We start from the raw sequence: 12,272 nt of genomic DNA, 5'->3' as shown, positions 1-12,272 counted from the left end.
TGTTCACTACACTTAATCCACCCTCAATTATATCTCAAAAGAAGACAAAATATATACATACAAAAAAACCACCGGTAATTGGAATATCCACGTCAGCATGATGACCCATTCAGGATTCTAGGTGGGTTCTACCTCCAGACAATCCCGCGACACGTTTTCGCCTGAGCAACACGAGAAGTGAAAACAAGAATTGGGCCCATCCAGCAGGAGGTACCCATGGAAGGAACTTTGGTTCGTAAAGGCTTGGGCCATAAGCAAACCCAATTGTTTACCTGGATTGTTTTCTAAGATTAATGACCAAACTAAGCAATTTGATCTTGCTGCTAGAAAAGTTTTTGCAATGTCAACTCTGTCCTGGAATTAATCCAATGTGAAAAGTAAAAACATGGAAATTTGATCTGTACGTATAAGCTCTGGATATAACGGAATACAAAAATTCCAGATTCAAATTGAACCTCAGCTATTTAACCTCTGTCAACAAGAAATTAAAAATAAATAAATAAATGTGCCTGTCCAGGATAATCATATAGGAGGACTGCACCATTTTGAACAACTTTTTTTCCAGCAAAGATTTCCTGATTATCTGGTCAGGCGGTATAGATATCACAGAAGGCTACAAATTAGCCAGCTGGAGCTCCTACAGATTCAGCGAGTTCTTCCAGGAGTTCCTGCTGTTCCAGGGAAGTACAAGCCTGCAGGAAAGTGGGTAATGGCAATCGTATTGTTACAAAACCAGCATATAAGTCCATGCCTATAATAACACTTACTAAGAAAAGGGCATGTCTTAGAAGAGGATGCTGTGGAAACCATACCTGGACTGCGTTCTCTATATCACCACCAAGAAAAGAGGTGAGCTCATAGTTCGTCTTTAACCGGTGGTCCGTCACTCTATTGTCCTAATTCAATAAACAAAAAGAGTCACTAACTTTCAGAAACATAACCCAATCTTACAAAAGAACAAAATGAAAACATGCAAGTAATCTCACAGACAAAATTGTTGGACACTAGTATCAGATTGGTTAGCATAAGTGCTAATAGCTATATATACCTGTTGGGCCCTCTACACCTAATAGCTAAAGATTTTGAATTGAACAGTTCAATGAAAATTGCAATTCCTTAAGCAGCGCCCTAGCCGGTCAAATTTAAATATCACACTATCAATCGTTAAACAACCTCACTTGCAAACTTAAAATTTTGAAAACTATGGCATGCATATATAACCAAACTAAACTACCAATTTTGTCAGTACCTTAAAGTTGTATGTCCGAATCTTTTCTGCACGAGAACCAGTACCAACCTGCATTTTAGAAATACAAACATCACATAGTTTAGTCCAGTGCCTAAAACCATAATCTAGAGCTCCCATTTCCATACCCTAATCTCAAAGAATAGCATATATGTGAAGGCAAATATTCACACCCGAGATATTGCAATCTCACATGCCTCTTAATTATTCTCTAAGCTAAAAGATACCTGTGATTTCCGTTGATTCCTAATCAACTCTTGCTGCTCTCTCAATTTTATCTTATACCTGCAACAATGTCATTGATCATCATATGGGCCGAAGAAAAATTGTGCACAAACAAGTGCATTATGTGTAAACAGGCTGATTGCTTGCATATCTAACAAAAATCTTATGCAAAAACCAATACATTTCATAAAAGGTAACAATAAATATACCAATCAGACTACAAAATTGAGGACATCTAAAACATGGTGAAATCAGTACTCACAATTTCGCTCGCAGCAACTGAAAGGCACGATGCTTGTTCTGGAGTTGAGACCTTTCTTCACTACAAAAGATGCGGATGCCCGTTGGTTTATGGACAAGATCAACAGCTGTCTCCACCTTATTGACATTCTGCCCTGCATGATAATCATGCATGAGACTTTAACTCACACAGGGAATCCTGTTCCGAAGAGTGAGGCATGGAAAATTAAGTCAATTGAGAAAATTATATTCTTTGCACATTAATACCTCCAGCACCCCCAGACCTTGCTGTTGTCAGTTCAATATCTTTTGGGTCAATAACCACCTCAACTTCATCCGCCTATATTAAGGAATTGAACATGCACAAATAAGTCAAGAAACAGAAATGCTTGATCATAAAGATTCCACAAAAGATTACAGTGACAAGTAAATATAAGCTACCTCTGGCATGATTGCAACAGTTGCAGTGGAAGTATGCACACGACCCTGTGTTTCTGTTTGAGGAACGCGTTGAACCCGGTGAACACCAGATTCATATTTTAATTTGCTGTATACACGTTTTCCTTTTATCTCCATCACATAGGTCTTGAATCCTCCTTTTTCAGCCTGAAAGAGTGCAAGAAATCTGTGTCAGTCATGTCAACAGCAACAGGATATACCTCTAAAAATGTCAGCAAGACATACCTCTGAGCTTGAAACTGCGCTGAACCTCCAATTATTCCTCTCACTGTACTTCTCATACATACGAACCTTGATATGAAAAAACAGAAAAGAAAAAGAAAATGCAGAAGCATCAAGGTATGCTCAAACGAGACTTGAGAAGAAGGATTTCATACCGCAAGAAATATCTTTTTGGCCAATGAGGCTTTTCATTTAAAAAGAAAACATGAAAAGAAAAGAAATATTGCACAGTCACACCAATAAGAGATACAAAAACATGTACTTTGTTTTGTAACCCAACCCATGAATATAGTATGATTTTTCTTTCTTTTTACTAATTTTTCTGTTGTATGCAACTCAAAAATAATGGGACATTCTTTACATTTTAAAGGACAAAAGAAACATATACCTACAAGATCACCTGCCCAGATTCCAGCTTCATCACCACCAGTACCAGCCCTTACTGCAGCAAGGGAAAATACTGCTTTTTAGTCATAATGAAATGGAAAGACAACCACCAGCATTGCAAACAATTAGCAAAGCACTCAATAAAGATGATCCATGTCCACTGGGAACAATATATATGTGGGAGGAACAGTTTCGGTCAAAGCTAATCACTCATTCCACCTCCTCCGCATATATATTGTTCCAATGTTTGCACGTCTCTTCCTAAAACGGAGAGAGCATTTTACATCGTTAAAAATCATGTCGTCCGCAAGCAATCAAATAGAACAATATATTTAAAGGGCAAGTATGAGATTACCTTCAAGCATTATATTTCTTGCATCAAGAGGGTCACTAGGAAGGAGTAGCATCTGTTAGCATAAAATGGAACGTTATCCCAATGGATATTGCAGAATATGGCAAAGGAAAAACATTATGTAAGAGAAACAACAATCTTAGATCAACGTAGTCAAGAATACCAATTTGCTATCAAAAGAACCAAATAATATAAATAAATAAATAACTCCATTATGCATGTAAAAGTACCTTGAGCTTCCCTTCCAGCTCTTTGATTTGATTGGATAAAGATTCAATTTCATAAGATATCATCTCTGCCATATCCTCATCATTGCCAGCATCTTTTGCTAAAGCTGATATATCGATTAAGAGGGGGAACATATCAGAATGAATGTTAGTGAATACCTCCAGAATTTTCAAAAGAAATGTTTTACACAGGCATACAAGTTAGAGTAAACCTTTTGTCTCCTGTAACTGCTTCTCGCAGTCTTTGTAATTCTTATAGATTGTCACAACCTGACCAAAGAAAACAAAGGCAAAATATTGTCAGTTAAAACCTGAAATGAAATTCAAGAAGAACATACGAGTAAAACCTGGCATGAGAAGTAGCAAAGATAAACTGCATCACCTCATCGAGCTCAGCCACGGACTGTGCCAGCTTCTGGTATTCACTGGGATTTGACACGACGTCTGGATCAGCCAGCTTAACCTGCAATTTTATTTTATTTTCTTTTATATAAGTACACTCAAATGTAGAGAAAACAACAGCAATAACTAACCGTGCAGCAGCATAGTACAAGACTCTATACAGAAAAACCAATTAAACCCAATTTATGCTGGTCTTTCATAATCCTTTGTTTGATGGCATGGTCCAGAAATGCCGTAATGGTACTAGGTCTTATATTTAAATCATTCGAGAGACAGTCTGGAGTTATCGCCTATTGCATAAAAAAGAGGGTGGAGGCGGAACCATAAAATTTTGAGTCAAAGTTTCATGCCAGAGTTCTCTGCAATGGCCCTTCAATTGTAATCAGTGCCATAAAAAATTTAATGACCAAAATGCCATATTTCCAACCTTCCCAAACCATTCAAATTCTCCACCAGACAAATCCATAAACCACTGCCTAAAACCCTAACCCATATACTTAGATAGTAATTCAAAAGCTCACAAACACACACAGAGAGGGAGAATACTCGATAACCCAAAACATTATAATTTATATTAGTGTGAGAATCATACCGATAACTCTTTCCATGTCTTCTCGGCAGAATCCAGCTTTGTAATCAAATAGGGCTCCTACAATTTCACAAAACAACACAAGAAAGTGAGTCCTACAGCATCTGTTTGTTTCTCGGGAAAACTATTTCCATCACTAAATAAATATAATTACAGAAAGGAAGTTAAAAACTGTGAATTATTTTATTATTATTTTGTGATGTACGAACCGCCATGCAAATGAGTCTAGGAGCTCTTGGAGGAGGTTTATTAAAGGCCAGGGAACTCCGCGAATGGTCGTGGAAACGGTGTCGTAATGGAAATGCAAGTAATCGAGCGGGTGTGGTGGAGCTCGTACTCATTGCAGCCATGGAAGTAGGAGGCCAGGGAAAAAGCGCGCTCCAGTCGAAGTGGTAGGAAAAGAAAATTGGTTTGGTTTTTTCAAGTTATGGATGGGGTAACCGCGAAGGAACGAACATGTGGTGTTTGGAAAAGATTAAGTTCCCCATACAAGTCTTGTTTGGTTACTGGGATATCCTATCCGAATCGCGGAATAAGGTTGTGATTGGAAGCAACTACAACAAGTTTCTTTGGTGGAAACAAAAAATTGCCAAGAGGAGATTGTTGTTAACTTGCAAATTCTGATTAGATATTTATAAATAAACCCAATCCTAGACATGTATTTATAAAAAAACTCAAATACTATTTAAACATAGAAACACACCCAAAATCAACCCCACAATCAACAATTGTATATTTTTTGGGTGTGTTTATAAATGAGTTTTGAGTGTGTATAATGATGGATTTTGGGTGTGTTTATAAAGTGTTTTGGGTGTTGGGTTTTTTTATAATTTCAACCCCCATTTTGGGTGTTTTAGTGAAACTCCCAATTCTGATCACATGCTAAAATACAATTATCTCATATAAATTAGAGGCATACGATAAGGTGCTTGTACCAACATCATTTATATTTAAATAATAATAAAACTATAGTAAGTAAACAATGTTTAATAATTTATTCACTTCTCTCTCCCAAATCTTAGCCCCCTCTTTCCCCAAAAATCCTCATAAAGTCGTTTTCACTTTAATGGGGGAGGAGGTCACTATTCTTCCTCCCCTCTCCCATCTTCTCTTCCTCCCTCTCTTCTCCCCTCATTTTAAGAGACAAAAGGTTTTTCCTGTTTATCATCGTTTTGTTATGATTTTCCTTCAACCATCATAGGCTGATTCGTCTCTGTGTCAGATCTCCACCATCATCTTTTTTGCGATTTCTTTATGTTTGTAATAAATTATAGAGACTCTTTGGGTTCTCTATGTAGTTTTTACCTCTCATTTTGTGAGAGTTTTCCACCTCTTCTTTGTGAGAACTTTTCATCTGTCATTTGTGATAGTTTTATTTGTATTGTTATGGCTTTATTTTTTCAAGCTTTATTATTATTTTTAATTATTTTGAGTTTGCAATCTTAGTTGAGATGCCTATGCCAAAGTTTATTCGATCATGCATGATCATTAGTGGAGGCGCACCAAATTATCTTAATTTTGATGTTAGACGGTTCCGTTATTGTAATGGCCTTTTATAACTAATTAGTAATTTGTATTGACCATTTGTGGCTAGTGGCTTTTTTTGTTGAATTATGAATACAATTTTATAATTTATATATATATATATATATAAAGGTTTTCAATACAATGAATACGTCATCCATCTCGCTTCGTTATATATATATATATATATATATATATTATTTAATAATATTTATGTAGTTATGAGTACGTAAGCGTGATAAATACATAGTAGACAATATGCTAACATCCAAACGGTCTTGAACCAACAAGATAAATAGGGTCTATCACTTCTAAAGTAAGAAGAAATGGTATAAAAGCAAATTGTTGATAAACTGAGGCCTTTACTCAAGAAAAGTACATATCTCGTGTTAATACGCGCCGCGCCTCTTCTTCAATGACTCGGCTTGGCTTAATATACAAATCAGTAGCGTGTAACTTTATTTAAGTTGCTTATGTACGAGATGTATGTAATTCTTTCACCGCCTATCTAAACTGAAGGAGAAATATGATTCGTTTGATTAATAAAATGACTTTTCCTTAACTCCCTCTTTGCTTTTTGAACACATGAACATTTTTTCACCATACATGAACTTGACAATGTTGATTAAAAAACAATTGATAGACACATAGCAAAGTTATAGTTGTCTATGTAAGCTCATCCTGACCCCCAAAAAAAAACAAATAAGCTCATAAATTTTTGGTGTATAAATTTGGTAAGAACATTTCTTGCAACTTGGAAGAATATAAGGCAATCAAAGCATTTTATAATTGAATGCGCACCGCCTTGACCAACAAAATAGGAGAACATATGTCCCCCCCCCAATAATTTAGATGCGATCGATCGAGCGAGCCGTTTATCTTGTCGTACATTCTTAAGCTAGATTTTAGCGCCGATTTGGTTTTTTTGGGTAGAGAGAGAGCAACAACATTCATTAGTTGAGAATCTAAACTTCCGACCACACGCCGTACAATGCAAAACTCGTATTTTTGTCCGAGACCAGCTGAGTCGGAGTAAAAGTGGCTCCATTCGTGCACGGCTGGCTGAGAGACCAGCGAAAAAACAAGCCAATCAGAAGCCTCTCTCATCACTCCAATTACCGAAATGACAGTTTCGTCCACCACAACGAAGCCCCATTTTGTCACATCCCACGTCTGCACCCACAAGGGCTGCTTCGTAATTTCCAAGGCCCAGCGTCGGTTCCAAAACGAAGCTTGCTCTTTCCAGGTGTGCTTTATTTTGGCCGGTACGGAAACACAGTCCAAGTGTTTAAAAAAAAAAAAACAAACAAAAAGAAAAAAAACCCAAAACAAAAAGAGGGAAAGAGAGAGAGAGTGTGTGTGTGTTTTTGTGTCTGTGACGCCAAAAAGGCCAATACCAGACCGTACGGATACGGTCTCTTTTAGAGAGAGAGCGAGAGAGGAGAGAAAGCATTAAGCTCTTCTCCGCTACTGTGAAACCGTCTCCGTTTTCTCTCCTCTTCGGTTTCACACCATCTCCACTCGATCGAGCTCTGTGATCCTTCTAGAAGGGTCTGAAATCCTGTACAGCCTTCCTTTTTTACCCTTCCCCTAGTCCCTACAGTTGCTGCAAGTGTACAGAGACCCCAGACGACACCGTTTTTTAATGGAGTTGTACGGTCGAAGCCCCGCCAGAAATGGGTCGAACCAAGAGTGGAGTCCGGGCGCCGGCGAGACTGGCCTCGAAGGTATTACTTTACTTGCGCTTCGCCTTTCCAATTTGCGTTCGTTTTGAGTTCGATTTGGGCAATTTGGTAGCGTGGGTTTTCTAGGGTTTTGTATTGTTATGGTAATGTGGGGGTGTGATTGGGGTTTTGCTGTGATTTTTGATTGAATTGTAGAACAAATGTGGCAATTGGGGCTGACGAGCAGCGAATCGTACCCGGAGCGACCCGGCGTTCCCAACTGTGTCTACTACATGCGGACCGGGTTCTGTGGATACGGTATTCGGTGCCGTTACAACCATCCTCGTGATCGTGCTGCGGTAAATCCTTGTTCATTGTAAATTTGCATTGCAATCAGTTAATGAGCTTTTTCGATACTGCTTTAATGTGGGTTTTGAATCTTGATATGTGAATGAGTCTTAAGCTTTCAGTGATAGGTGACTGCATGAGGAAATATAGGTTGTTTTGAATTTGCATGAGTTTGAGTGTTTTGGCGCTGATAGCTTGTTGACCCTTTGCCCGAAACTAGATGATTGTTTGTTTGCTGAGAAAGCTGGGGAAAAGATAATGGGGAAATTTTTGGAATGACATGTTTATTGGGTTTTATACCTAGTTAAGTACAGTCCATAATTGATGCAAATAGTATTTGTGTTCTGGGCTCAGTGGAGTGGGCGATTTTGCTTGAGTGACTAACAATAAAAACTCATTTTCTTTGCTTGGATTTTACCAATAACTGAATAGTCTTATTGGATAATTTTGTTTTCTTTTATTTATGATTTCCGTTTGATGCTGCACATAGGTTGTGGCAGCTGTAAGAGCTACAGGGGACTACCCAGAGCGAGTGGGGGAACCTATATGTCAGGTATGCAGTTGTTTTTGTGATCTTTTGTAATTTGTAGCATGAAATGCAATGTAGATCTGGAAACTTTGCTGCAATTTTGTTCTCCTGTTTATTTAATTATTTGAACTTTGAACTTCAGTATGCAATTATGGCATTTGTTTGTTTAATGTGCAGTATTATTTAAAGACTGGGACCTGTAAATTTGGTGCGTCTTGCAAGTTCCACCATCCAAAACATGGAGGTGGATCCCTGAGCCGAGCTCCCCTGAATATTTATGGATTACCATTACGACCGGTTTGAATTTCCTCTCTCTGCCTCTCTCTCATCCCATATGTGTGTGTGTGTAGAATTTTGAGAAACTTGTGGTATAAATTCCTTACAATTTGTGTTACATAACAGGGCGAGAATGAATGCTCCTACTATTTGAAAACGGGGCAATGCAAATTTGGCATAACCTGTAAATTCAATCACCCACAACCTGCTGGAACAACAATACCGGCTTCTGCACCTCAGTTTTATCCATCGGTGCAGTCTCCTTCTGTTCCTATGGCAGAGCAGTTTGGGGGGGCATCCACCGGTTTGAGGGTGCCTAGGCCTCCACTATTACCTGGTTCATATGTGCAAGGCTATGGTCCTGTCTTGATTCCTCCAGGAGTTGTTCCTATTCAGGGTTGGAGTCCTTATTCGGTATGATAAAACATATTTAGGTTTGAAATATGATTTGAATTTATCACTTTATGTAATTGGTTTACTTGGTGCAGGCACCTCTAAGCCCTGTACTGTCTCCCGGAGCCCAACCCACAGTTGGAGCAACTTCTTTATATGGAGTGACACAGTTATCTTCTCCAACACATGGACTTGCAAGACCTTATACCTCCGTACCCTCTGCTGTTGGTCCTTCTAGCAGCAGCCCGAGTGAACAAGTTTTCCCAGAGAGGCCTGGCGAACCTGAATGCCAGTACTATCTGAAAACTGGGGACTGTAAATATGGACCATCTTGTAGATATCATCATCCTCGGGATAGGGTCGTACCAAGGACAAATTGTCTCCTTAGTCCAATTGGTCTTCCACTTCGTCCGGTATGCAAAGTTGTTTTCTGTTTATTCTTTTGAATCTTTAATTTTTAAATTTCCACTATTAAAAGTTATTGAATACTTGCTGACTCGGTTATCCAATTTTATATACTCTTCTTACCCTTGTTTAAACAGTAAGTTTGTTGTAAAAGAAGGGGTAGGTGTAACATTTAGAATCATACATAGTTGACTTCCCTTGTACAACCATATTCATACAATTGAGTAGCCAAGACAGGCTGTCTTGCTATGTATTGTTTTTTTTCTTCCTTAAAGTACAATAGGTTATGTAAAAAGGTTTTGATTTCAGAGGGTTCTGCAGTTTTAGTTAGGGGTGTTCGTTTTCCTTGTTCTCTTTAGCGGTCTTCTTTTATAAATGATTTGTTTTGTACAGTAATCTTTACGATTGTGTTCTGATGTAGTTTATGCTCGATTTTGGATTAATCTGATTGGTAATTGGTGTAATTTTAATGTAATATTCTTCTTTCATTAATTACCTTGTTTCAGATCAGATCTATTCTTCCCTTTCATGCCTTTGCTTTTTTGATCCTCTTGAGTATTACTCATTCCTATTTAGATTTCTTTAATGTTGGGAATGCAGTGCTGAAAAGGTGATTGTGATATTGTTTCGGACTTTTTATGTTTAATTCATTTCATAATGTCAAAAACAGGGAGTGCAACCTTGTACATTCTACCTGCAAAATGGTCACTGCAAGTTTGGATCTACATGCAAGTTCGATCATCCAATAGGGACCATGAGGTACAATCCCTCAGCTTCATCTCTGGTTGATATGCCAGTTACTCCATACCCAGTTGGGTCTTTGCTGGCTACCCTGGCTCCTTCATCCTCGTCAACTGACCTTCGGCCGGAATTAATTTCAACTTCCAAAAAAGATAGTTATTCAACTAGAGTGCCTTCTTCTGGGAACACCTCAAGCAGTTCAGTTGGATTGATTTTTACTCAGAGTGGATCGGTTTCAATATCTGATGTGCAACACTCCAGTCAGACTTCTGTCCCTTTAAGCAGTAGCAGAAGCACAAGACAAGGTGGTGAGGTTCGTCGTTCAAGTTAAATGAAATACCCAAAAATGACTCTTTCATTATCTCAGGAGGGGTGCAGTTTCACCAACATCCTCGTTTTGTTTATATAGAAGTCAGTTAAGTAAATGTGTAATGGTCAATTGTGCAAAGGTTTCACATTTCTCAGTTATGGTCGGTCGGTCAGTCGTATCAACCAAATCTGTTTTTCCCACAGTAGTAGGACAGACATTGTTGATGCTTGTGTCATTTATATACAGCAATCAATATAAATCCCAAATAAGCTGCAATGCTCAAATTCCTCCCATATCTACTTTTCATCTCTTTCAAGTAATTACCATTACCATTACCATAGCAAGCAAGCAATTTTCCCTTCCACTAAAAGGCACAGCAGTTGTGTTGCTCAATTACTATCAGGGTCTCTTTCTTAACACAAATGAAAGGGAACCATCATAGTCAATTTTGCCCATACTTGTTTTTGTCCTCTAGTAGGGTAAAAAGGACAGTACACATGTTTTGCCTTATTCTCTCATATTCGCCTTGCCTCGAGGTCGTTTGTCGTTTCCGGAAATATTTGCCAAGTGGGGTCTCGGAACCTATACTTTTGGATGCTGACACGTATTGCCCGTTACACGTACGCACCTACTCTCTGATTCTGTCAGACTCACAGTTTCGTTCTTCTTGTTCAGTTGAGCTCTTCTCTCATTAGCACCGGACGAACCCCTTTGCTTTGCTGCTCTTGTCTCAATTTCTCTCAAACTCAGGCTAAAAACCTACCACTTTCAACAAAGTAGCAAACAATTTCACTTTAGCCTCTTTAGGGTCATGCTTGGTGAAGAAAATGACTCCAGCCCTTTAAAAGCATAAACAAAAAAACTACAATGGGCTCAAGTGGTTAAACGCATTTACTCCTGCAACCGAGCTCATGCGTTGGATTCTATATAAAAAGAACAAAAGTGTCCCTTTGACCAATGGCTGGCTGCCATAATCCTAAGAAATCACACCCACATTAGCCATAAGTGTTCTTGAAAGGAAAAAAAGTTCTAGTATCATGCGACTTTCTATGTTGGTCACCGCCCCAAATAATTGAAGGAAAGGCCCATATCTACAACTCCTGAACTTGGCTTAAAATAGTTAATAACTCAACTCAAGCAGCGTCATGATCCACCTAGTCACACGTTCGACAATTACATTCGCATGCTTGCTTTCAAATACATTCACACACCATCATTTTCCACAACTAAAATAATGGGCTTAGATTATTATTATTATTACTTTTTATAATAAAAAATTGTATTCTTAAAATAATCAGTGGCTCACCCACCCCTTTTCCTCACCTGCTCTAATGATTCAATTCAAGCTCATTTTTCACCCTCATGGCTAACAAACAGAAAGACATCATTTTGCCACTGCTGTCCTTTTTTCTTTTTTTACCCTCTATTCCATCTTCACATTCTTCACATCGAGAAATACTTGCGTGCAACGAGAATAACACTGTTTTGTTATTTCCAATCAATCATGCTATGTCATGCATAATAAATTTTTTATTTGACATAGTTTAGTTGACTGCAAATAACAAAACAATGTTATTCCCATTTGATATAAAAAATTTCTGCTTCCCATATGAGGATCCAAGCTCTTCAATTTGACATTAAATAAAGGCACATTTCTTGAATTACATAGTTCATAAGATTTGTGTAAAATAAGTTAAATTAAGGAATAAAGATTCCCAATGCATAACTTTATT

The 12,272-nt window shown here is 38.1% G+C and overlaps 2 protein-coding genes across 2 annotated transcripts; one reads left to right on the top strand and one right to left on the bottom strand.

Annotated features, from left to right (window-relative positions):
• Positions 1 to 371: 371 nt before the first annotated feature.
• On the bottom strand, positions 372 to 4,801 carry APG3 (Peptide chain release factor 1). The gene is made up of 15 exons (XM_021964331.2): positions 4,559 to 4,801; positions 4,353 to 4,409; positions 3,741 to 3,821; positions 3,571 to 3,628; positions 3,362 to 3,465; positions 3,135 to 3,186; positions 2,785 to 2,834; positions 2,396 to 2,461; positions 2,153 to 2,317; positions 1,979 to 2,051; positions 1,734 to 1,866; positions 1,474 to 1,531; positions 1,250 to 1,297; positions 813 to 896; positions 372 to 692 (listed from the first exon to the last, which is right to left on the bottom strand). The coding sequence occupies exons 1-15, from the start codon at positions 4,697 to 4,699 to the stop codon at positions 621 to 623; spliced, it is 1,242 nt and encodes a 413-aa protein (XP_021820023.1). The 5' UTR covers positions 4,700 to 4,801; the 3' UTR covers positions 372 to 620.
• A 2,373-nt stretch (positions 4,802 to 7,174) lies between these two features.
• On the top strand, positions 7,175 to 10,832 carry LOC110761828 (Zinc finger C-x8-C-x5-C-x3-H type family protein). The gene is made up of 7 exons (XM_021964407.2): positions 7,175 to 7,600; positions 7,754 to 7,896; positions 8,376 to 8,438; positions 8,592 to 8,711; positions 8,817 to 9,104; positions 9,179 to 9,496; positions 10,159 to 10,832. Exons 1-7 carry the CDS (start codon positions 7,519 to 7,521, stop codon positions 10,558 to 10,560), a joined length of 1,416 nt encoding a protein of 471 aa, XP_021820099.1. The 5' UTR covers positions 7,175 to 7,518; the 3' UTR covers positions 10,561 to 10,832.
• Positions 10,833 to 12,272: the final 1,440 nt, after the last annotated feature.

Source organism: Prunus avium, chromosome 8 (assembly GCF_965620075.1).
Source record: "Prunus avium chromosome 8, drPruAviu1.hap1.1, whole genome shotgun sequence".
NCBI classification, from domain to species: Eukaryota; Viridiplantae; Streptophyta; class Magnoliopsida; order Rosales; family Rosaceae; genus Prunus; species Prunus avium.
The sequence above is the reverse complement of the archived record's forward strand: the minus strand, read 5'-3'. Positions and strand labels throughout refer to the sequence as shown.